Source organism: Aethalodelphis obliquidens, unplaced genomic scaffold (assembly GCF_003676395.1).
Source record: "Aethalodelphis obliquidens isolate GAN/ISIS:26980383/991018 unplaced genomic scaffold, ASM367639v1 scaffold13, whole genome shotgun sequence".
NCBI lineage: Eukaryota > Metazoa > Chordata > Mammalia > Artiodactyla > Delphinidae > Aethalodelphis > Aethalodelphis obliquidens.
Genome location: NW_020837957.1, coordinates 3,788,530 through 3,811,843, shown reverse-complemented (window position 1 = coordinate 3,811,843; position 23,314 = coordinate 3,788,530). Strand labels below are relative to the sequence as shown.

At 41.9% G+C, this 23,314-nt stretch overlaps 1 protein-coding gene across 3 annotated transcripts in view; it reads right to left on the bottom strand.

The window, feature by feature from the left end:
- Nucleotides 1-23,314, bottom strand: part of PDE4B (phosphodiesterase 4B) — a 593,994-nt gene that overhangs the window by 133,893 nt on the left and 436,787 nt on the right. For all 3 annotated transcript variants that reach the window (XM_027113997.1, XM_027113998.1, XM_027113999.1), the window contains one exon: nt 7,041-7,235. In XM_027113997.1, the coding sequence (XP_026969798.1) occupies nt 7,041-7,235 (195 nt within the window). The remainder of the gene's footprint in view (nt 1-7,040; nt 7,236-23,314) is intronic.

The window sequence follows — 23,314 nt, the reverse complement described above, 5'->3', positions numbered from 1 at the left end:
AGGTGCTCCTATGTTGGGTGTATATATATTTATAATTGTTATATCTTCTTCTTGGGTTGATCCCTTGATGATTATGTAGTCTCCTTCATTGTCTCTTGTAACATTCTTTATTTTAAAGTCTATTTTATCTAATATGAGTATTGTTACTCCAGCTTTCTTTTGATTTCCACTTGCATTGAATATCTTTTTCCATCCCCTCACTTTCAGTCTGTATGTGTTGCTCGGTCTAAAGTGGTTCCCTTGTAGACAGCATATATATGGGTCTTGTTTTTGTATCCATTCAGCAAGCTTGTGTCTTTTGGTTGGAGCATTTAATCCATTCATGTTTAAGGTAATTATTGATATGTATGTTCCTATGACCATTTTTGTAATTGTTTTGGGTTTGGTTTTGTAGGTCCTTTTCTTCTCGTGTTTCCCATTTAGAGAAGTTTCTTTAGCATTTGTTGTAGAGCTGGTTTGGTGGGGCAGAATCCTCTTAGCTTTTGCTTGTTTGTCAAGCAAGTTTTGATTTCTCTAGCGAATCTGAATGAGATCCTTGCCAGGTAGAGTAATCTTGGTTGTAGGTTCTTCCCTTTCATTACTTTAAATATGTCATGCCACTCCCTTCTGGCTTGTAGAGTTTCTGCTGAGAAATCAGCTGTTAACCTTATGGGAGTTCCCTTGTATATTATTTGTCATTTTTCCCTTGCTGCTTTCAATAATTTTTCTTTGTCTTTAATTTTTGCCAACTTGATTACTATGTGTCTCAGCATGTTCCTCCCTGGGTTTATCCTATATGGGATTTTCTGCACTTCCTGTACATGGGTGGCTATTTCCTTTCCCATGTTAGGGAAATTTTCGACTATAATCTCTTCAAATATTTCCTCAGGTCCTTTCTCACTCTCTTCTCATTATGGACCCCTATAATGTGAATGTTGTTGCATTTAATGTTGTCCCAGAGACCTCTTGGGCTGTCTTCATTTCTTTTCATTCTGTTTTCTTTATTCTGTTCTGCAGCCGTGAATTCCACCATTCTGTCTTGCAGGTCACGTATCCGTTCTTCTGCCTCAGTTATTCTGCTCTTGATTCCTTCTAGTGCATTTTTCATTTCAATTATTGTAGTGTTTATCTGTGTTTGTTTGTTATTTAATTCTTCTAGATGTTTGTTAAACATTTCTTGCATCTTCTTGATCTTTGCCTCCATTCATTTTCCGAGGTCCTGGATCATCTTCACCATCTTTATTCTGAATTCTTTTTCTGGAAGGTTGCCTGTCTTCACTTCATTAGTTGTTTTTCTGGGGTTTTATCTTGTTGCCTCATCTGGTACATAGCCCTCTGCCTTTTTATCTTGTCTATCTTTCTTTGAATGTGGTTTTTGTTCCACAGGCTGCAGGATTGTAGTTCTTCTTGCTTCTGCTCTCTACCCTCCCGTGGATGAGGCTATCTACGAGGCTTGTGCAAGTTTCCTGATGGGAGGGACTGGTTGTGGGTAGAGCTGTGTGTTGCTCTGGTGGGCAGAGCTCAGTAAAACTTTAATCCGCCTGTCTGCTGATGGGTGGGGTTGGGTTCCCTCCCTGTTGGTTGTTTGGCCTGATGTGACCCAACACTGGAGCCTATCCGGGCTCTTTGGTGGGGCTCATGGCAGACTCTGGGAAGGCTTACACCAAGTAGTACTTCCCAGAACTTCTGCTGCCAGTGTCATTGTCCTCACAGTGAGACACAGCCACCCCCTGCCTCTGCAGGAGACTCTCCAACACTAGCATGTAGGTCTGGTTCAGTCTCCTATGGGGTCACTGCTTCTTCCCCTGGGTCCTGGTGTGCACACTACTTTGTGTGTGCCCTCCAAGAGTGGAGTTTCTCTTTCCCCCAGTCCTGTCAAAGTCCTGCAATCAAATCCCGCTAGCCTTCAAAGTCTGATTCTCTAGGAATTCCTCCTCCCGTTGCTGGAGCCCCAGATTGGGAAGCCTGACATGGGGCTCAGAACCTTCACTCTAGTGGGTGGACTTCTGTAGTATGTGTTCTCCAGTTTGTGAGTCACTCACCCAGCAGTTACGGGATTTGATTTTATTGTGATTGCACCCCTCCTACCATCTCATTGTGGCTTCTCCTTTGTCTTTGGATGTGGGGTATCTTTTCTGGTGAGTTCCAGTGTCTTTCTGTTGATGACTGTTCAGCAGTTAGTTGTGATTCTGGTGTTCCTGCTAGAGGGAGTGAGAGCATGTGGTTCTACTCTGCCATCTTGAACAAATCTCCTTTCTAATTGCTTTAGGTGTAAGGTTAGGTTGTTTATTTGAGTTGTTTCTTGTTTCTTGAGGTAGGATTGTATTGCCATAAACTTCCCTTTTAGAACTGCTTTTGCTGCATCCCATAGGTTTTGGGCCATCATGTTTTCATTGTCATTTGTTTCTAGGGATTTTTTGATTTCTTCAGTGATCTCTTGGTTATTTAGTAGCATATTGTTTAGCCTCCATGTGTTTGTATATTTTACAGTTTTTCTCCCTGTAATTGATATCTAGTCTTATAGCACTGTTGTCAGAAGAGATACTTGATACAATTTCAATTTTCTTAAATTTACCAAGGCTTGATTTGTGACCCAAGATATGGTCTATCCTGGAGAATATTTCATGCACAGTTGAGAAGAAAGTGTATTCTGTTGTTTTTGGATGGAATGTCCTATAAATATCAATTAAGTTCATCTTGTTTAATGTCTCATTTAAAGCTTGTGTTTCCTTATTTATTTTCATTTTGGATGATCTGTCCATTGGTGAAAGTGGGGTGTTAAAGTCCCTTATTATTATTGTGTTACTGTCGATTTCCCGTTTTATGGCTGTTAGCATTTGCCTAATGTAATGGGGTGCTCCTATGTTGGGTGAAAAAATATTTACAATTGTTATATTTTCTTCTTGGATTGATCCTTTGATCATTATGTAGTGTCCTTCTTTGTCTCTTGTAACATTCTTTATTTTAAAATCTATTTTGTCTGATATGAGAGTTACTACTTCAGTTTTCTTTTGATTCCCATTTGCATGGAATATCTGTTTCCATCCCCTCACTTTCACTCTGTATGTGTCCCTAGGCCTGAAGTGGGTGTCTTGTAGACAGCATATTTATGGATCTTGTTTCTGTATCCATTCAGCCAGTCTATGTCTTTTGGTTGGAACATTTAATCCATTTACATTTAAGGTAATTATCAATATGTATGTTCCTATTACCATTTTCTTAATTATTTTAGGTTTGTTATTGTAGGTCTTTTCCTTCTCTTTTGTTTCCTCCTAGAGAAGTTCCTTTAGCATTTGTTGTAAAGCTGGTTTGGTGGTGCTGAATTCTCTTAGCTTTTGCTTGTCTGTAAAGGTTTTAATTTCTCTGTTGAATCTGAATGAGATCCTTGCTGGGTAGAGTAATCTTGGTTGTAGGTTTTTCCCTTTCATCAATTTATATATGTCCTGCCACTTCCTTCTGGCTTGCAGAGTTTCTGCTGAAAGATCAGCTGTTAACCTTATGGGAGTTCCCTTGTATGTTATTTGTCATTTTTCCCTTGCTGCTTTTAATATTCTTTTCTTTGTATTTAATTTTTGATAGTTTGATTAATATGTGTCTTGGCATGTTTCTCCTTGGATTTACCCTGTATGGGACTCTCTGTGCTTCCTGCACTTGATTGACTATTTCCTTTCCCATATTAGGGAAGTTTTCAACAATAATCTCTTCCAATATTTTCTCAGTCCCTTTCTTTTTCTCTTCTTCTTATGGGACCCCTATAATTCGAATATTGGCACATTTAAAGTTGTCCCAGAGGTCTCTGAGACTGTCCTCATTCTTTTCATTCTTTTTTCTTTATTCTGCTCTGCGGTAGTTATTTCCACTATTTTATCTTCCAGGTCACTTATCCGTTTTTCTGCCTCAGTTTTTCTGATATTGATTCCTTCTAGAACATTTTTAATTTCATTTATTGTGTTGCTCATCATTGTTTGTTTGCTCTTTAGTTCTTCTAGGTCCTTGTTAAACGTTTCTTGTATTTTCTCCATTCTATTTCCAAGATTTTGGATCATCTTTACTATCATTACTCTGAATTCTTTTTCAGGTTAACTGCCTATTTCCTCTTCATTTGTTTGGTCTGGTGGGTTTTTACCTTGCTCCTTCATCTGCTGTGTATTTCTGTGTCTTCTCATCTTGCTTAACTTACTGTGTCTGGGGTTTCCTTTTCACAGGCTGCAAGTTTGTAGTTCCCCTTGTTTTTGGTGTCCACCCCCAGTGGTTAAGGTTGTTTCAGTGGGTTGTGTAGGCTTCCTGGTGGAGGAGACTAGTGCCTGTGATCAGAGGATGAGGCTGGATCTTATCTTTCTGCTGTGCAGGACCACGTCCGGTGGTGTGTTTTGGGGTGTTTGTGCCCCTTTTATGATTTTAGGTAGCCTCTCTGATAATGGGTGGGGTTGTGTTCCTGTCTTGCTAGTTGTTTGGTATGGGGTATCCAGCACTGGAGCTTGCTGTTTTATGAGTTGCGATGCATCTTAGCATTGAGACGGCAGACCCTGCGAGAGCTTTCTCCAATTGATGTTATGTGGGGCCTGGAGGTCTCTGGTGGTCCAATGTCCAGGTCTCTGGTCCAATGTCCCAGAGAACCCAGACCCTTTTGGGAAGTGTGAGGTCTTCTGCCAGCCTTCGGTAGGTGTTCTGTAGGAGTTGTTCCACGTGTAGATGTATTTTTGATGTATTTGTGGGGAGCAAGGTGATCTCCACATCCTACTCCTCCACCATCTTGAAGGTACTCGCTCTTTTTTTTTTTAAGGGAGAATGATACTAGTTAACTTACATATATAATCCTTACTTGCCTAAATCTAAAGTTGGCAACTCTATGTAGGTTCTAAAGTTAGGGGAGAATTTTTCCTGGTTGGTAAAATTGAAAAGAGGGTAACCATTAGTATTAGGGACCTGAACGCAGAGTCGTTCAGAACTAGATGTCTGTTTCTACAGCTATAGACTGAGTTGGACTGTGGTCTTGAAAGTCTCTTCATGTTCAAAATTTCTACAACCTTTTTGTCCTAAGTAAGGAATCACTGGAGTTTAATCTGAAATTTGGTTAGAACCTGCTGGGAAGCCTCTGAGTGACGCTGAGATGCATCAGGCTGTTTGTCAGGAGTCTGGGGGCTGGGAGGAGGCATTAGCTGCCTTCCAAAGCTAGTCTTTCACCAGTGAAGCACTATGTGAATGAAGCTCTAATTACTTCAGCTCAACACATCTCCTATGCTCTCCCTCGGGGGAGTCTAGAAAGCTGTTTGTTTTGGTGGAAGAGAGAATTCCAGGGATGTTCACTGTCAAAGCCCCCATCCAAACCTTGGTCAGAAACTTCCTTGGTTCTACATGATCTACAGCAAGGAGGTTACCTCTACTCCACTCATGTTTTCTACCTGATAGGAGAGGTTCTACTTTGCAGTTTGAAGAACATAGGTAAATAAAGTCCCAAAGTTTTGCCTATGGTCTTTCTTAGCTACATCAAGGTATATAGCATGGCATAGAATCATGGGGGAGGGGAAGGTTTCTCATTTCTCAGTCTTCGGTTCATCATCTATAGAGTGGAGATAATAATGGTGCCTACCTGACGAGACTTTTGTAAAGATTAAAAGAGATAACGTATGTAAATGAACAGGGCCCTATAGTAAGCACTCACTAAATGTTTCCTTACACACAGTAGCAGTGTTCCTCTTATCTTTCTTATTTAACTGTAACCTCCCTGAGAGTATGCAAACTTTTAGAGAATAATGTCTGTTTTTAAAGCATCTGTGATTTTTTCCCACTGTTCTGCTCACCTTTTATGCCCAAAGCCTGGCACACTGCATGGCACATAGGAGAACTTCAGTAAATTTTTGCCAAATGAGTGAATAAATGAATTTTGGTCCACCCAATGATTGAAATATTTTAGAGCATGGGTGCCTCTGTTAAAATTAGCTGGCGGAAATGCCCTGGGGAATACTTTTTTTTTTTTTTTTGCGGTTACGTGGGCCTCTCACTGTTGTGGCCTCTCCCGTTGCGGAGCACAGGCTCCGGACGCGCAGGCTCAGTGGGCATGGCTCACAGGCCCAGCCGCTCCGCGGCATGTGAGATCTTCCCGGACCGGGGCACGAACCCGTGTCCCCTGCATCGGCAGGCGGACTCTCAACCACTGCGCCACCAGGGAAGCCCCCTGGGGAATACTTTTTATTGGTAGCTTTAAAATGCCCCCTGCCCCTTTCACAAGAGGGTGACCCTTTTTAGCTGCCTTTCCAACAGCAGAAGAGAGCCCAGTGGAATTTTCCAGGCTGGAGACTTTAGAGAGCTACTGATATTTTTATAACATATGATGTTAAATACAATTGTACATGTGCCTAGAGACCTTTTAAGGCATGAATTCCAGCATCCAATTTTATTTGGTTTCAGAAACTTAATAAACAAGTAACACAATCCGCTCGTTGTTCTTTAAATAAAAATTAGAGATCTCCAATTAATAGCAGCAAAACAGAAACATCAGCCATGCTTAATAGGGTGGTGGAGTATGTTCTGTCTCACCCAGGAGCCAGGCAACAAGTGGGCATTGTGTTAAGGTTCCAGAGAAGGGACACAGACACGTGACTAGATGACAGCTTATTAAATGTCACCCAGCAAAGGCCACTCAGACAGGATGTGTGTCACCAACCACCATTTTCCTTCTCTGCTGTAGCCTCATGCAAACTGCGCATGCCTTGGAAAGTTTGAGTGTGGTTTGCAAACAGTGTTAAGGTTCTCATGCCATAAACAATTCAGCAGTTCAGGAAATGAAGCCAAATAATAATAATATTTTTTAAGTGTCAATAACCGAAGTAAATCAAACACAGTTGCCTGAGGTTTTAAACACTCTTGGGAACCCCGGCTACATATTTCTCATGCAAGAGAGCATTGATATCCTTAAGGTGGTCATTGTTGTCACCTCTGCTTTGTTCATTTTTCTCCTCCCTCTTCCCTGTGGGTTAAAGGGGAGCAGTGCTGCTGCTCTGATGTGATGGGGTTAAAGTTGAGGTAAGTGTGAAACTGGGAGCCAGACAGCTCGTACTTACTGCTCGCTTGGAAGTGAAGAGTTTCTCGACATCGCCTTTGGTGACAAGTCATAGTCACTGTCTGATCTGTAGAGAAAGGACTCTCTGCGCTGGCTGTGCCCGGGAAAGGTGGCATGAAGCACCAGCCCAGAGGAAGAGCTGGCCTGGGGATCCAGCGGGCTCCGACCTGGGGAAGGGCCATTTTCCACATCAAAGCTTAAAGAGAAAGAAGAAAAGTGGTCACATGAGAAACATAGAGAAGGGCATCTGACATACATACATGGAGAACCCATGCGTGCCAGGCACTTTACATAGCACTTCACACTTCATGGAAAGTTTTAAGGCTCCAAATAGCTCTGAGTTGCAGTCATTCTCATTTTATACAAACGGAACAGTCCCACAGAAGTTCAGTCATCCGCAGAGACTGGAGCCAGGATTTGACCCTGGGAGCAAAGTCCCATGGCCTTTCAGCGGCATGAGCAACATTGACAAATTCATAAAATAAACTGTTGATAATAAGCGACTCCAGATATAGCATCTAACACTGCTCTAAGTGCCAGACACTCAACTATCACTTGAATGAGTCTTCTTAGCTGGGAGGCTTCTTCCTGCCATAAATAAATATCACAGTCTCATTAACGATACAATGTGCACATTTCTGAATGTTTCAGGAACAAAGTGCTATCCTGAAAACATGCACTAGCTGATTAAACCGGAGGCCCAGTCTGACACTTAATATTCATATCCAAGTTTAAGCACACACAATGACTTAATTAATCTAGTAATGCCGAATAGCCCTCCAGGGTTGCAGCGCTTTCTCTCTGGAGGAGGATACAGCTACTGACTCTGGCAGAGGAGTGCCATTGAGATTTCTGGTCAGTCTACCTCACTCTGGAAATGTACCCTCAAGTCCAGAATTATTTGAACAAGCTCTGATCAATGAACACACAGGTGGGAGCAGTAGATATTTTGGCTGTTGTTTTCTCTCTCCTGGTCCTGGTGTTACTTTAGGCACTGTGTCCTTCCCATGCTCTCCACCATCCCCTATGCATTTTTCCTGCATGCACAACCTCCCTTAGCCTCAGATTGACAGTAACCCTCTTGCCTAGTATTTCTCTAGACCACTCACTGCTCTCTGACTAAAGCTCTGCAGAAAGGTGTTGGAGAAGGTACGGGGCTAAGGATGCTCTCTTTTCCAAGCTGGACCACAGCAGTGGGCTTCCTTTATACTCATCCAGCTGCCATAATTTATTTCTACATTTGTGGTTCTTTTCGTTCACTAGTTCTTATAGCCTTCTCTCTTGGGGTGGATTTTGCGTATATTTTTTTAGTTTATAAATTGCTTTCTGATCTATCATTCCATTTACAACCCTTATCACGACCCTGTGATCTCAGTCTACATTTGAGGAAAATGAGGCTTAGAGAGATTTTAAACACCAGCTCAAAATCACAGGCTAGTAACTGTACAGTAAGAATTGCAAGACCCAAGTCTTCCAATTCAGGCTTCGACAACCTCAGACTTCAGTAATCACAGAACTCCAGAACGGCTCACTGGATCACTGAGTGCAGTTTCCCCTCAGTCTCTATATTGAAGCGAAACGTGTGTTTGGTATGTAGAGAGTCAATCGGATTATGAGCAACCTTGGCTGTTACCTTGGACGAAGACAGGGGAGGCAGTAAATTACCCAGAGGCTGTAGGTTTCACTGAAACAGGGAAAGAAGAAATGAAAGAATTCAGGGTCATAATCCTTCCCTGGAGACCATTCCGAGAAGCTGCTTTTAGCCAACCCACAAACTCCAGGTGTCTGATAAGAAGCAGCAAGTGAGAACCTCCAGTTAAGAGAACAAGGAAGAGCCATAACAACCCAATGTATGTATTTGGGCTTTCACGGTACTGCAGATGGATTTTCACAGCAGGCTCACGGTCTGGGATGGGACTGTCTTTCAGAGACTGCAGGCAAGCAGGCAGGTGGGCAATCACTCACACATTTCAGCCTGTTTGCCAGCCTGCCTGGAGGTAGAGCTATGTTGTAAGGCAAATACATTGCAGCAAGTGAAAATATAACGTAAGCTGACTTGCACAGTTTCCTTGGGTGAGATCTGTACTAGTTGCTGAGCAAAATAAAAGAGCTCCTTTGTGGATAAGGACTCCTTTGTGCCACCCAGAGCTTGTAGAACTAGGACTTGATGCTGGCTCTGAACTCTTTTTAAGGACAAAGAGGGAAGGCTCTTAAAAGGTAAAGATGGGACTACATAAAGCTTAAGAGTGGGCATAGGGCTTCCCTGGTGGCGCAGTGGTTGAGAGTCCGCCTGCCGATGTGGGGGACAGGGGTTCGTGCCCCGGTCCGGGAAGATCCCACATGCCGCAGAGCGGCTGGGCCCATGAGCCATGCCCGCTGAGCCTGCGCGTCTCCGCAACGGGAGAAGCCACAACAGTGAGAGGCCCGCGAACCGCAAAAAAAAAAAAAAAAAAAAAAAGAGTGGGCATAAATAAGCTTTGAAATTTCATGAGTAATCATGTTGTAATTCATTTGGTATCTATCTGTACAGCCTTTATGGCTATTAAAACATTGAAATACTTTTTTTTTTTGATGTGGACCATTTTTAAAGTCTTTATTGAATTTGTTACACTATTGCTTCTGTTTTATTTATTTATTTTTTTGCGGTACGTGGGCTTCTCACTGCCGTGGCCTCTCCCATCGCGGAGCACAGGCTCCGGACGCGCAGGCCCAGCGGCCATGGCTCACAGGCCCAGCCGCTCCGCGGCATGTGGGATCCTCCCGGACCGGGGCACGAACCCGTGTCCCCTGCATCGGCAGGCGGACTCTCAACCACTGCGCCACCAGGGAAGCCCTATGTTTTGGTTTTTTAACCCCGAGGCATGTGGGATCTCAGCTTTCCAACCAGGGATTGAACCTGCACCCCCTGCACTGGAAGGAAAAGTCTTAACCACTGGACAGCCAGGAGAGTCCCTGAAATGCTTTTGTAACAGTTGGCAGCCAGTCACTGCCCCAGACCGTCCAGGATCTGCTGATGACTGGAACAGCAGCGGGCCTCTAGCTTCAGCATGGTGGTCTGTGCCCATGTGGTACCAGTCATTACATATTATGAATGCCACTGCTGTGTATATCTGTGCTAAAATCTTAGAAGAGGTGCCAAGTGGGTATGCCTACCAAGCTCTCAGAACATTTTCCATTGAGGGTTTCCACCAAGGCTCACTCTGCCCTCTTTCCTGCTGCAGGCATTCCTAGTGGGCAGAAAGTAAGTCCACAAGTATTACCCTTTATGTAGATGTCACAAAGCATCTGCCCCCAGTGTTAGCAGGAGCACCAGGAGGTTTAGTCCTGCCAGGTAAGCAGGGACTAGGCCCGGACACTAAAACTCCCTCCATGCTGCTTTCCTTTGTTTTCTTCTTTTTCTTTCTTCTTTACCCTGCCTAAACTCATAGAAGAGCTTGCGGGAATTCAGAAAAAGCCAAGGAAGAATTCTCTGGGGCAAAGAAGCAGTTTCAGGGAGACAAATGGCCTTTCATATTCCCTGGGGCACTGTTTCAAAGCAACCAACACAGATGTACAACTTAGGAACAAACATGAATCACCAACCAGACACCAGCTCCAGTCACAGCAAAATTAGTGGGCAGACATCACAATACGTCCCACAGATCCAGGGTGGGAAGAGGGGAGTGGGCAAGGGGAAGACGGAGGACAGGCTTAACAAGCAAAACGAACATGCCGCATAAACTGAAATACAATTAGGGAAAAAACAGAATCTGAAATATCGGAAGCGAACATACAAATGGGGTCATTATTTATTTAGAGTAATTTTTGGCCCTGCCTTAATAAAGACTCATTTTTCACTTTTAGGCTTCTTTACATTAAAAAATACTATTATAAAAGTAAATAAAAATGTTATATAAAATATAAACAATAGAGAAAAAATATTAGCAGGTTAGTATTTTCTTTCTGAGTGTTAATATTTTTCCTGCAGGCTTGAATCGTGATTTTTTTTCTCATAGTGTGCAATTTTCAGAATTATCATTTTCCATGCCCATGGAACTTAATGGTTCATCCAGAATTTGTGCCGAACTTCCTCAGGCATTTTCCCTATTGTGGGTCACTAAATTTCTAATTTTAAATAACATTTTAAGTGATACCTTTGAGCTTACAGTTACTTCAACATTCGGATGACGTCACTGAGAAGTTTCAGATAGACTGAGAGGATGTCATGCACAAGTTTCTGAATAGTTGACGGGACCTGCCCACAGCCAGCATAGGGATTGAAACAGTATTGAAGGTGGCCTTTTTTCTAGGATCAGAGACACTCCCCCCACCCCCAAGTCCTGCTCTCTGACGTCCAGGATTCTGTATGCTGCTGTCCCCTGTGATTCTGCCTGCCTCAGCAGATCGCCCTGGACTGAGTCAATTGCTTGTTGTCTAAGACCTAATATTTTAACAACTTTCTCCCGCTTTGATTCTAGAGGTCTCAGCTTCTTGAGGCAGCGGTGGTAGTGGGTGATGCTGTGTGTGAGAGGTGGTGCTCCCCGTAGCTGGAACGCCCTTCTCCCCACTGTCTCCAATCGATCACTACTTCAAATTCAGCTCGTGCCACCTTCTCCAGTAAATATTTTCTAACATTGCAGCTACCAGTTCGATTTAGATACGTACTCCTCTTCTGTGTTCTCCTAGACTCCTTTACAGCAGTACCTGATCACAGTACTTGTAATCGCTATTTAATTTTCCATTTACTTAATTATCCACTTATTTAGCTGCTCCCCGATAGATTCTTATCTCCTAAAGAGAAGGGACCCAATATTACTCACTTTTGTATCCCAGGCAACTGAATCGGAGCCGTGTAAATAGTAGGTCTATCAAAAAATGTCAGCTGAACCAATGAGTCAGTTTACTATGAAATGTTTCTCCTGTCCCTTCCCTCTTCCTGCCTCCTTACCCTCATCTCAATTCCCACTGGCAGGGGTTTCTTCTGTTTCCTTCAAATGAGTCTATACAGATGCGGCATTAACTTAGTTGATAAGCTTTGTGAGACAATGATCTAAAAATAAAAATAAAAATAGGGCTTCCCTGGTGGCGCAGTGGTTGAGAGTCCGCCTGCCGATGCAGGGGACGCGGGTTCGTGCCCCGGTCCAGGAAGATCCCACATGCCACGGAGCGGCTGGGCCCGTGAGCCATGGCCGCTGAGCCTGCGCGTCCGGAGCCTGTGCTCCGCAACGGGAGAGGCCACAACAGTGAGAGGCCCACGTACCGCAAAATAAATAAATAAACAAACAAACAAATAAATAAAAAGCACAGCTGTGTTCTCCCTGAACAAAACAAACTTATATACAAAAATCACTGGCTTAGATGTTTGAGATGGTGATGTCTTTACACAAACCCCCATGATGGGAAAAGCCCTCCTATACCAGCTTCTGTCTGCCATCTTCTCGTCTCTTTCTTTTTAATAAAAGCAGCAACATTCTCTGTCCCACTTTCTCTCCTGGTGGACTCCATTGCCTAGGAATCCATGCAAAGCCAGCCCTGCACTGGTGCTAAGAGGGAGCCAGCAGGCGGCAGAAGACATCTACAGCTTCCCCAGCCTCCACTGCCCAGCCTCCAGCTGGAGCAGGTAGGGCCGCTTGCCAGTCTCCGAGGGAGAAATAGGACTGAAGCCTTATTCATAAGCCTGGCAGGAAAAGTCAGGGATAAAGAACAGAATCACAAGGTGTACATGAATCCTTTTATTAAACGAAGAGAAGCTCTATTTCCAAGAATTCAAGCTAAGCCAGGTGGCTGCAGAATTGCCTGCAATTGTCCCCAGAGTGGTTGTTTCCTGATCCCCAATTACCTGCACATACCCCAATTTATGTAACAAAGAGTTATGAAGCAACAGCCTAGGAATCACTCATTTCTGAATCAGAGGAGACTTTTCTTTGACAACTCATTCTTTCTCTAGGTAATATGTTGTCGAATTCTCACAACTCTGGGCTGATTCTCTTCCCCCCATTTCAAAAAGAGGAAACAGAAGCCTCCAAAGTGTGAAACTTCATTTGAAAAATTCTCAAGTGTGACCTCTTTTAATTTCATCCTGCAATCTGTGCCCAGGGTCCTCTTCTCCATGACCTCACAGACTCTTTTTGATCCCAGAACCTACCACGCTGGATTGTATGTCTCTGTTTACATTATCTCTCTCACTCCAGTAGACTGTGACCTTGAAGCAGGGACTAAGCCTTATTCATTTTGTATTCCCAGGGCCCAGAACTGAGTTTCACACCAGAAGGCATCCAACAAATATTTATTGAATGAATGTGAGAATCTCACCAGTTTATATCTCTTATCTGACAAAAAGCCATTTTTATTTGGATTAAAACCTCTGGCAAATCTCAGAGGAGTCCCCAAATGGAGTCAATAGGGTCCTCTTTCTCCATCCTCCCTTCAGTATGCCAGGAACTCCATCCCACGAGTTTTGGAGAACTTTTTTGTCTATCATAAGGTGTATGGGTGTGCAGTGTGTGTGTATGTGTGTGTTTTTGGGCGGTGGTATATTTGTGAAAAAATGCTGTTTCTTTAAAATTCTGTTGGAAACTATTTCCCTCAATTATACTCAGAAACTAACATCATCAAATGCTTTCTTACCACTTGGATAAAAATAACCATTCACTTATATACTTACATTGGCCATCACCTCAATGTGCAACCTGGTCCCTATAGATGAGGCAGCTGCACAGGGGCATTCATTTTTACCCACAATGACAGTGACCCACCTTTGTATAATAAATGGCTGCAGGCTGCAGCCAGTCCTAATTTCTAATGAAGGACTTAACTGTGCAAAATCATAGTCAGCATGACGTAGAGCCCATGTCCCAGCTGAAAGCAGGCAGACCTCCTCTGGCCACAGTTATGGCAGAATATCGCAGTTTTGCCCTAAGAATCCAGTTCCAAAGTGTTGACTTCCCTCCCGTAGAATAGGAAGGAGAGCTATGATGTTCAGCTCATCTGAATTCCAGAAGCATCTTCCCACTGCTTTCCTTTTTTCCTAGGGGCTTTGAAAATTACATCCACTGCAATAATCCAAAGATGCTTTCCCCACAGAGAAGTTTAACCAGAGGGAGCAGAGTAATCCCAAAGAGCCCTGAGATTCTGGAGCCCTGGCTTCCAGCTCCCGCTCTGTGAAGAAATAACTGCCGCGAAACAGGCACTCCCCATATTCTGGCCCCCAAGCCTTAGTCTTTCCCCACTGAAATGAATGAAGAAATGAATCACTAGATGATCTTTGAGATGCCTCTGAGATTAAACATGTTACGAGATTTTAGAAATAGAAGATCAGTTCTCAAGTGTGGTTCAATGTGGTTTTACATTGTTAACGGTAACTCATTCACTGAACAAATATTTATTAGCATCCATTATGAAACAAGGCACTGTTCTAGGCCTGAGAATTCAGCAATGTATAAGACAGACAAGGTCCTTGTGGGGAGAGATGGACAATAAATAAATCAAATGAGATGATTTCAGAAAGTGATAAATGCTATGGGGAAGATAAAGCATAATGGTACGGTAGAAACAGGTTCGGAGAAGAATGTTTCTAGGTTGGGTGGTCAGCAGGCCCACTCTACACAGCCTCGTAGACTGTCTATTGCTTTACACCGGGTGCACCACCCATCTTCCTCAGATGCTGTCATTTGAGTTGAGACCTGATAGAGGTAGTAGTAAATTTTGTCATTGGGTTTCTTCCAATCTCTATTTCCATACACTTTTAAGCCAAAGAATTGTGTCAAATGATATTTGGGTTTGAATGTGGTGCCTTCTATTAAGCTAGTGATTTAATTTTCCTCTTCCCTGCTCGCCCCCCTTTCTGAGTTGAGTTAGGTGCTCCATTGTCTCATACAGCTATCTCTGCACTGATATCTATCTATTGATATATCTCTACCATAACATTTGTCCAGAATAATTGTAAGTAAGTGTTCTAGTTTGCCCCCAAAGGGCTGTGTTCCTCAAAGACACAGAACCTCTTTTTCATATTATTTATCCCATTGCTAAGGGTCCTGCCTATCAGAGGTACTTAGCAAATGTCTGATGAATAAAAAAAAATGAAGGAATAAATGGTTCGAGACCAGGAAACTTATTCTAGCTCCTCTTTGATGCCCACCACAGACAGCACAGACTTCTCCAACAAAATGGAGTGTAAGTGGTGTGGAGACATGGAGTCATCTCCTGCCCTCTACTGTGATCACCCCTAAAAGCCAGCTCCATAAAGAAGAACCAGGGGGTTGCTACCAAGTACCAAATACCACCTGCAAAGAATGGCTGGAATACCTTCCATAGGGCATCAAGCCCAAGAAGAAGGCAAATGATTCTATCTGGCAATGATCATCCTCATCTCTTGATGTTGATGGTGGATGGAAATGCCATGAATATTCCTCTTGATGTTCCTTTAGCTGAGGACTCTAATGTTGAAAGTTCTTTTATTTGTTGTTTGAGATCTTTTCTCAGGGTGTTAACATTTCACTAAGGAAATGCATAAACAAATAAGTAATATCAATACCTAATTTTTCTACTGGGATTATAAAATGAGGGTCATTTAAAAAAATCATTGTTTCAAATGCCTAGGAGCATATTTTAATGATCCTTTAATAACTTCACACTGTGTTTTTCCTATGCTACGTAATTTGATGCACAAGGAAAACAGGACCAAATGTAAACAATTCTACCTCATAATTTTAAGAACATTATTATTTCTAACCTACAAAGTGTTCTGCCCATCTATTTCCAGGTAAAAAATAATTTTCAGAAATAGGAATGTTATAAAGTGTGTGTTTCTCTATGTTTTATAATTATGGCTGAAATTTCATATACCCACTCTCACACTTTCATCCACTAAAACCTTCTAAGAGCTAGGACAACTCTTAACAGTAAAGGTCACTTCCTATAGGACAGTGATTCATATCAATAGATAGATATCAGTGCAGAGATAGCTGTATGAGACAATGGAGCACCTAACTCAACTCAGAAAGGGGGGGGGCGGGCAGGGAAGAGAAAAATTAAATCACTAGCTTAATAGAAGGCACCACATCCCAAATATCATTTGACACAATTCTTTGGCTTAAAAGGGTATGGAAATAGAGATTGGAAGGAACCCAATGACAAAATTGCACTTTGGATGTACAAATTATCCTACTAGCTCAATACTTTTCAGCCTACTCTCTCCAATTTCCCTAAAAGGTTATCATAAAATATATTCAAATGGTTTCTTAACAAAATAAAAATACTCTCATTTATAAGTTTGGTAGCCCTGCCAATAATAAACTCTAATAATTAAATAAAATATTTATTAAAATATATGGTACCAGCTTCCAGTGGCTGAGAGGCAAGTGAAACTACCTTTGAGAGAAATGAGATCAATCTAGGAAAACCATTTCTTACTCAACGAATGATGGTTTCAAGAAATTGTTTCTTTCTTTTATAAGTTCTCACATACCATCTGGAAATCTGTTTCAGAATTCTGCTTGAAATCTATAGTTAAAATATTGTAGATAAATGGTCATTTAGCATGTTTGTATATACTCCAGTGATGGGGGACATGTTAACCCCATGAGACACTGAATTTCACTTTTGTATTGATTTAATTGTTTTAAACTTGGGCCAGGAAACTTGAATTTATTTTAATCGTTAGCCCAAACCTCCTCTAGTAACCCCCACCAACCTCCATCCACTTACCCAGTCTCCCTCATTGTGGTAAATTAAGCCACCATCTATTCAGTTGAATCATCCATGATTTTACATCCTTCCTCAACCCTCCTTCTTCTTTTTCAGTTGGCCAGAAAGTCCTTTCCCTCCTACATCAAAACTGTACACTCTATCTCTGCTGCCATCACTGTTTCAGGGCATTAAAATCTCACTTGAACTAGCACAGCCACCTTATGAACCTCCTTGCTTCCACCCCTGCTCCATCCTCCAAACCCTTCTCCACATAACAGCAAGAGCAATCTCTTAACACACACAGCAAATCATGTCATTGCATTTAGCATAAAGTCCCTACATAGTATTGCCCCTGCCACCCCTGCAACCTCATCTTGTGCCACACTCCCCTTTGCTCAGTATGATTCATCTTCAAGGGCTTCCTTTTTGTTTCAGAAGCATGCCAAATCCCTTCCCACCTCAGCAATTTTGCATGTGTGTTTTTTTTCCACTGGTATATTTTCTTTGCTTTGAACAGTTCCTGGCTTATAGAAAGTGCTGAATAAATATTTGTTGAATGAATGAATAAATGCTGCTCTCTGCTTATTATCTCCTCTACTCTTTGTATGGCTGCCTTCTTCTCATTCTTTAAGCCTCGGATTAAGTCACCTCATAAAAATTCCTTCCCCAACCCAACCCATTGTTTAAGTAGGGCCCTTTTGCATCACAGTACTATTACAGCTTTTTGCTACATCTATTTTTATGTTCATTATTTTTGTAACTGTAACTGTCTTCCTCTTGCATAAAACGCCAAGCTCCATGAGGATCATTTGTTGTGTTTACCAATGTAATAACTAGTGCCTGGCAATGTGCTTGGCACATATTGCTAGTCCTGGACCAATGTCTATTCAATGGATTAGTGAATAAATGAATGAGTGTGTGAGTATATTAAACACCAACAATCAACTTACTGATTCATAGAAGATCCAACTTAATTGTTATTTTAAAAGCAACTCTTCTTCATTAGGAGAAGGACTCATTTATTGATTTCCTGTCATTGGCATACCACCCACACTAATCCTTAGGAAGCTCAAATTTAAAACATCAGTTGGCATAAAAACTTGTTAGAGGTTTGAAGCATTTTTTGTGATTATTACTCTGGGCTTATTTCAGAAAATGAGACTAGTTTTGAGATCAAATTTCACAAGTTGTTGACCTTTCAGAGAGAGCTTCATGTAGGTGATGAGGTCTGCACTGAGGCTGCATTTCCAGTCCTAAGTTTGTGAAATGGCATTACTTAATGTTTCAAGAACTTTGTATTTCAAAAAATTATATTCTCTTGAGAATGAATAGGCTATATACCTCCCTTTTGGTGGAGTCAGGGGGTGGAAGGAGTGGCAGTATGGTTTGCTATTAACTTAAATAATAATCGTAAAATTGGAAATCATTGCCTCAGCCTCTGGTCTACAGAGCACTTAATAGTGTTTACATCAGTTAACATCTGGCCTCCAAATGTTATCAGTCTTGAACACTGCACCTGCAGACAGCCTGGTATTTGAGTTTTAAATATGTTCTTTTAGAAAGGAAGGTGGGGGGGGGTGAGAGGAGGAAGATAAGAGAAAGTAGAGGTAGAAAAATGAGGTCACAGAATCTTTTCTCCTTGACTTAGGCAGTAAAGCTAAGAAAAGCGACACTTTTTTTCCTCATAGGTATAGAGCACTCACTGTGAGCTGGGCCACATGTTATGTGCTTGGTGGACATTAACTCATTTCATTGCTATATCACTCTGTGGGGAAGATGTTAACTTGATTCTATGGATGTGAAAACTGAAGTTCAAAGGGTGTAAAAATTTTGCTGAAGATCACTCAGCTATTGGATGGTGGACCTTGGATTTAAACCCAGTTGGATTGGAACCATTAACAAATTCAACCAACTCACTCACATCAGTAAATATCTGCTCAGTCTCTCCTCTTGTTATTATCAATAAATCTCCATGATTATATCTGAAGTCTTCTGTTCTGAACCCTACCCTTTCTCCCTATTCATAGACTATGTTACTTTACTTACTCATGCATCATCATTTTCCATTTTGTACATCAGCAAGGAAATCCTTTAGGCAGAAGAAACATAATACCAGATGGAAATCTGAATCTACACAATGAAATTAAAAATTTTTTGCTTCTTATTAAAATATCTGAAAAATATAACTGACTGAAAAGCAAAAATAATAACAATGTATTGTGATATTTATAACACATGTAGAAGTAAGACATATAACAATAAATGCACAAAGGCAAAGAAGGGAGAAATGGAAATATATTGTGGAAAAGATATTATACTATATGTACTGCTTGAAGGTAGATCGTGGTAAGCTAAAACTTACACTAGAATCGCTAAGGTAACCATTAAATTAAAAAAAAAATGTAGAGCTATACCTAAGGAAATAAAATGGAAGCACAAAACACTTAATTACCCAAAACAGAGCAGAAAAAGAGAAAAAAGCACATAATGAAGAGATAGGAAAAATAGAAAACAAATAGCAACATAGCAGCTTTAAACCTGACCACCTTAACAGTCTCCTTAAATGTAAATGGTCTTAATACTACAATTAAAAGGCAGACATTTTCAAGATGGATAAAAGAGCATGACCCAACTATATGCTGCCAAGATAGATAATATTCTAGGCCATAAAACAAGTCTCAATAGGTTTTTAAAAATCCGAGTCATACAAAGTATATTTTCTGCTCAGAGTGAAATTAAATTAGAAATCATAACAGAAAGGTCTCTAGTAAAGTTCCATATATTTGAAACTAAACATTCTAAATAACTCATGAGTTAAAGATAAAATCAAAAGAGAAATAGAAAGTATTTTTAACTGAATAAATATAAAAACATGACATATCAGGATAAGGAGCAAGGAGACTTTCAAGATGGCTGAAGAGTAAGACGTGGAGATCACCTTCCTCCCCACAAATACATCAGAAATACATCTACATGTGGAACAACTCCTACAGAACACCTACTGAACACTGGCAGAAGACCTCAGACTTCCCAAAAGGCAAGAAATTCCCCACGTACCTGGGTAGGGCAAAAGAAAAAAAAAAAAAAAAAACAGAGACAAAAGAATAGGGACGGGGGCTTCCCTGGTGGTGCAGTGGTTGAGAGTCTGCCTGCCGATGCAGGGGACACGGGTTCGTGCCCCGGTCCGGGAAGATCCCACAGGCTGCGGAGCGGCTAGGCCCGTGAGCCATGGCCACTGAGCCTGCACGTCCGGAGCCTGTGCTCCGCAGCGGGAGAGGCCACAACAGTGAGAGGCCCACGTACCGCAAGAAAAAAAGAATAGGGACGGGACCTGCACCATTGGGAGGGAGCTGTAAAGGAGGAAAAGTTTCCACACACTAGGAAGCCTCTTCACTGGCAGAGACGGTGGGTGGCAGGGGGGAAGCTTCAGAGCATGGAGGAGAGAGAGCACAGCAACAGGGGTGCAGAGGGCAAAGTGGAGAGATTCCCGCACAGAGGATTGGTGCCAACCAGAGCTCACCAGCCTGAGAGGCTTGTCTGCTCACCCACCAGGGCGGGTGGGGGCTGGGAGCTGAGGCTCTGGCTTCGGAGGTCAGATCCCAGGGAGAGGACTGGGGTTGGCTGTGTGAACACAGCCTGAAGGGGGCTAGTGCACCACAGCTAGCCATGAGGGAGTCTGGGAAAAAGTCTGGAACTGCCTAAGAGGCAACAGACCATTGTTTTGGGGTGCACGAGAAGGGATTCAGAGTACCACCTAAACGAGCTCCAGAGAGGGAAGCGAGCCACGGCTATCAGTGCGGACCCCAGAGACGGGCAAGAAATGCTAAGGTTGCAGCTGCAGCCATCAAGAAGCCTGTGTGCAAGCACAGGTCACTATCCACACCTCCCCTCTTGGGAGCCTGTGCAGCCCACCATGGCCAGGGTCCCATGATTCAGGAACAACTTCCCCGGGAGAACACACGGCATGCCTCAGCCTGTTGCAACATCACGCTGGCCTCTGCCCCTGCAGGCTCACCCCACATTCTGTACCCATCCCCCACTGGACTAAGTGAGCCAGAGCCCCCTAATCAGATGCTACTTTAACCCTGTCCTGTTTGAGCAATGAAAAGACACCCTCAGGTGACCTACACGCAGAGGTGGGGCCAAATCCAAAGCTGAACTCCAGGAGCTGTGCGAACAAAGAAGAGAAAGGGAAATCTCTCCCAGCAGCCTCAGGAGCCGTGGATTAAATCTCCACAATCAACTTGATGTACCCTGCACCTGTGGAATACATGAATAGACAACAAATCATCCCAAAAATGAGGCAGTGGACATTGGTAGCAACGATATATATATTTTTTTCCTTTTTCTCTTTTTGTAAGTGTGTATGTGTATGCTTCTTTGTGTGATTTTTTCTGTATAGCTTTGCTTTTACCATTTGATCTAGGATTCTGTCTGTCCATTATTTTTTTAACTATAGTTTATAGTGCTTGTTATCATTGGTGGATCTGTTTTCTCATTTGGTTGCTCCCTTCCTTCATTCTTTTTATTTCTTTTTTTTTCCTTTTTTATTACTTTTTAATTTTTTTATTTTTAATAATTATTTGTTATTTTCTATTTTAATAACTTTATTTTATTCTTTCTTTCTTTCTTTCTTTCTTTCTTTCTTTCTTTCTTTCTTTCTTTCTTTCTTTCTTTCTTTCTTTCTTTCCTTCCTTCTTTCTTTCTTTCCTTCCTTCCTTCTTTTCTTTCTTTGTTTTTCTTTCTCCCTAGTCTTCTGAGCCTTGTGGCTGACAGGGTCTTGGTGCTCTGGCTGGGTGTCAGACCTGGGCTCTGAGGTGAGATATCTGAGTTCAGGACATTGGTCCACCAGAGACCTCCCAGCTCCACGTAACATCAAAGGGCGAAAGCTCTCCCAGAGATCCCCCTCTCAAGGCTAAGATACAGCTCCATTCAACGACCAGCAAGCTATAGTGCTATACACCCTGTGCCAAACAACTAGCAACACAGGAACACAACCACACCCATTAGCAAAGAGGCTGCCTGAAATGATAATAAGGTCACAGATACACCAAAACACACCACCGGATGCGGACCTGCTCACCAGAAAGACAAGATCCAGACTCATCCACCAGAAGACAGGCACTAGTCCCCTCCACCAGGAAGCATACACAACCCACTGAAACAACCTTACCCACTGGGGGCAGACACCAAAACAACAGGAACTACGAACCTGCAGCCTGCAAAAAGGAGACTCCAAACACAGTAAGTTAAACAAAATGAGAAGACAGAGAAACACAGAGCAGATGAAGGAGCAAGGTAAAACTCACCAGACCAAACAAATGAAGAGGAAATAGGCAGTCTACCTGAAAAAGAATTCAGAGTAATGATAGTAAAGATGATCCAAAATCTTGGAAATAGAATGGAGAAAATACAAGAAACGTTTAATGAGGACCTAGAAGAACTAAAGAGCAAACAATGATGAACAACACAACAAATGTAATTTAAAATTCTCTAGAAGGAATCAATAGCAGAATAACTAAGGCAGAAAAACGGATAAGTGACCTGGAATATAAAATAGTGGAAATAATTACTGCAGAGCAGAATAAAGAAAAAAGAATGAAAAGAATTGAGGACAGTCTCAGAGAATTCTAGGACAACATTAAATGCACCAACACTAGAATTAGAGGAGTCCCATAAGAAGAAGAAAAAAAGAAAGGGACTGAGAAAATATTTGAAGAGATTATAGTTGAACACTTCCCAAATATGGGAAAGGAAATAGTTAATCAAGTCCAGGAAGTGCAAGAGCCCCATACAGGATAAATCCAAGGAGAAACACATGAAGACACATATTAATCAAACTATCAAAAATTAAATACAAAGAAAAAATATTAAAAGCAGCAAGGGAAAAACAACAAATAACATACAATGGAATCCCCCTAAGGTTAACAGCTGACCTTTCAGCAGAAACTCTGCAAGCCAGAAGAAGTGGCAGGACATATTTAAAGTGATGAAAGGGAAAAAACACAATGAAGATTACTTTACCCAGCAAGGATCTCATTCAGATTCGACAGAGAAATTAAAACCTTTACAGACAAGCAAAAGCTAAGAGAATTCAGCACCACCAAACCAGCTTTACAACAAATGCTAAAGGAACTTCTCTAGGAGGAAAAACAAGAGAAGGAAAAGACCTACAATAACAAACCCAAAACAATTAAGAAAATGGTAATAGGAACATACATGTCAATAATTACCTTAAATGTAAATGGATTAAATGCTCCAATCAAAAGACACAGACTGGCTGAATGGATACAAAAACAGGACCCATATATGCTGCCTACAAGAGACCCACTTCAGACCTAGGAACACATACAGCCTGAAAGTGAGGGGATGGAAAAAGATATTCCATGCAAATGGAAATCAAAAGAAAGCGGGAGTAGCAATTCTCATATCAGACAAAATAGATTTTAAAATAAAGACTATTACAGGAGACAAAGAAGGACACTACATAATGATCAAGGGATTAATCCAAGAAGAAGATAAAATAATTGAAATAGTTATGCACACAACATAGGAGCACTTCAATACAAAATGCAAATGCTAACAGCCATAAAAGGGGAAATTGACAGT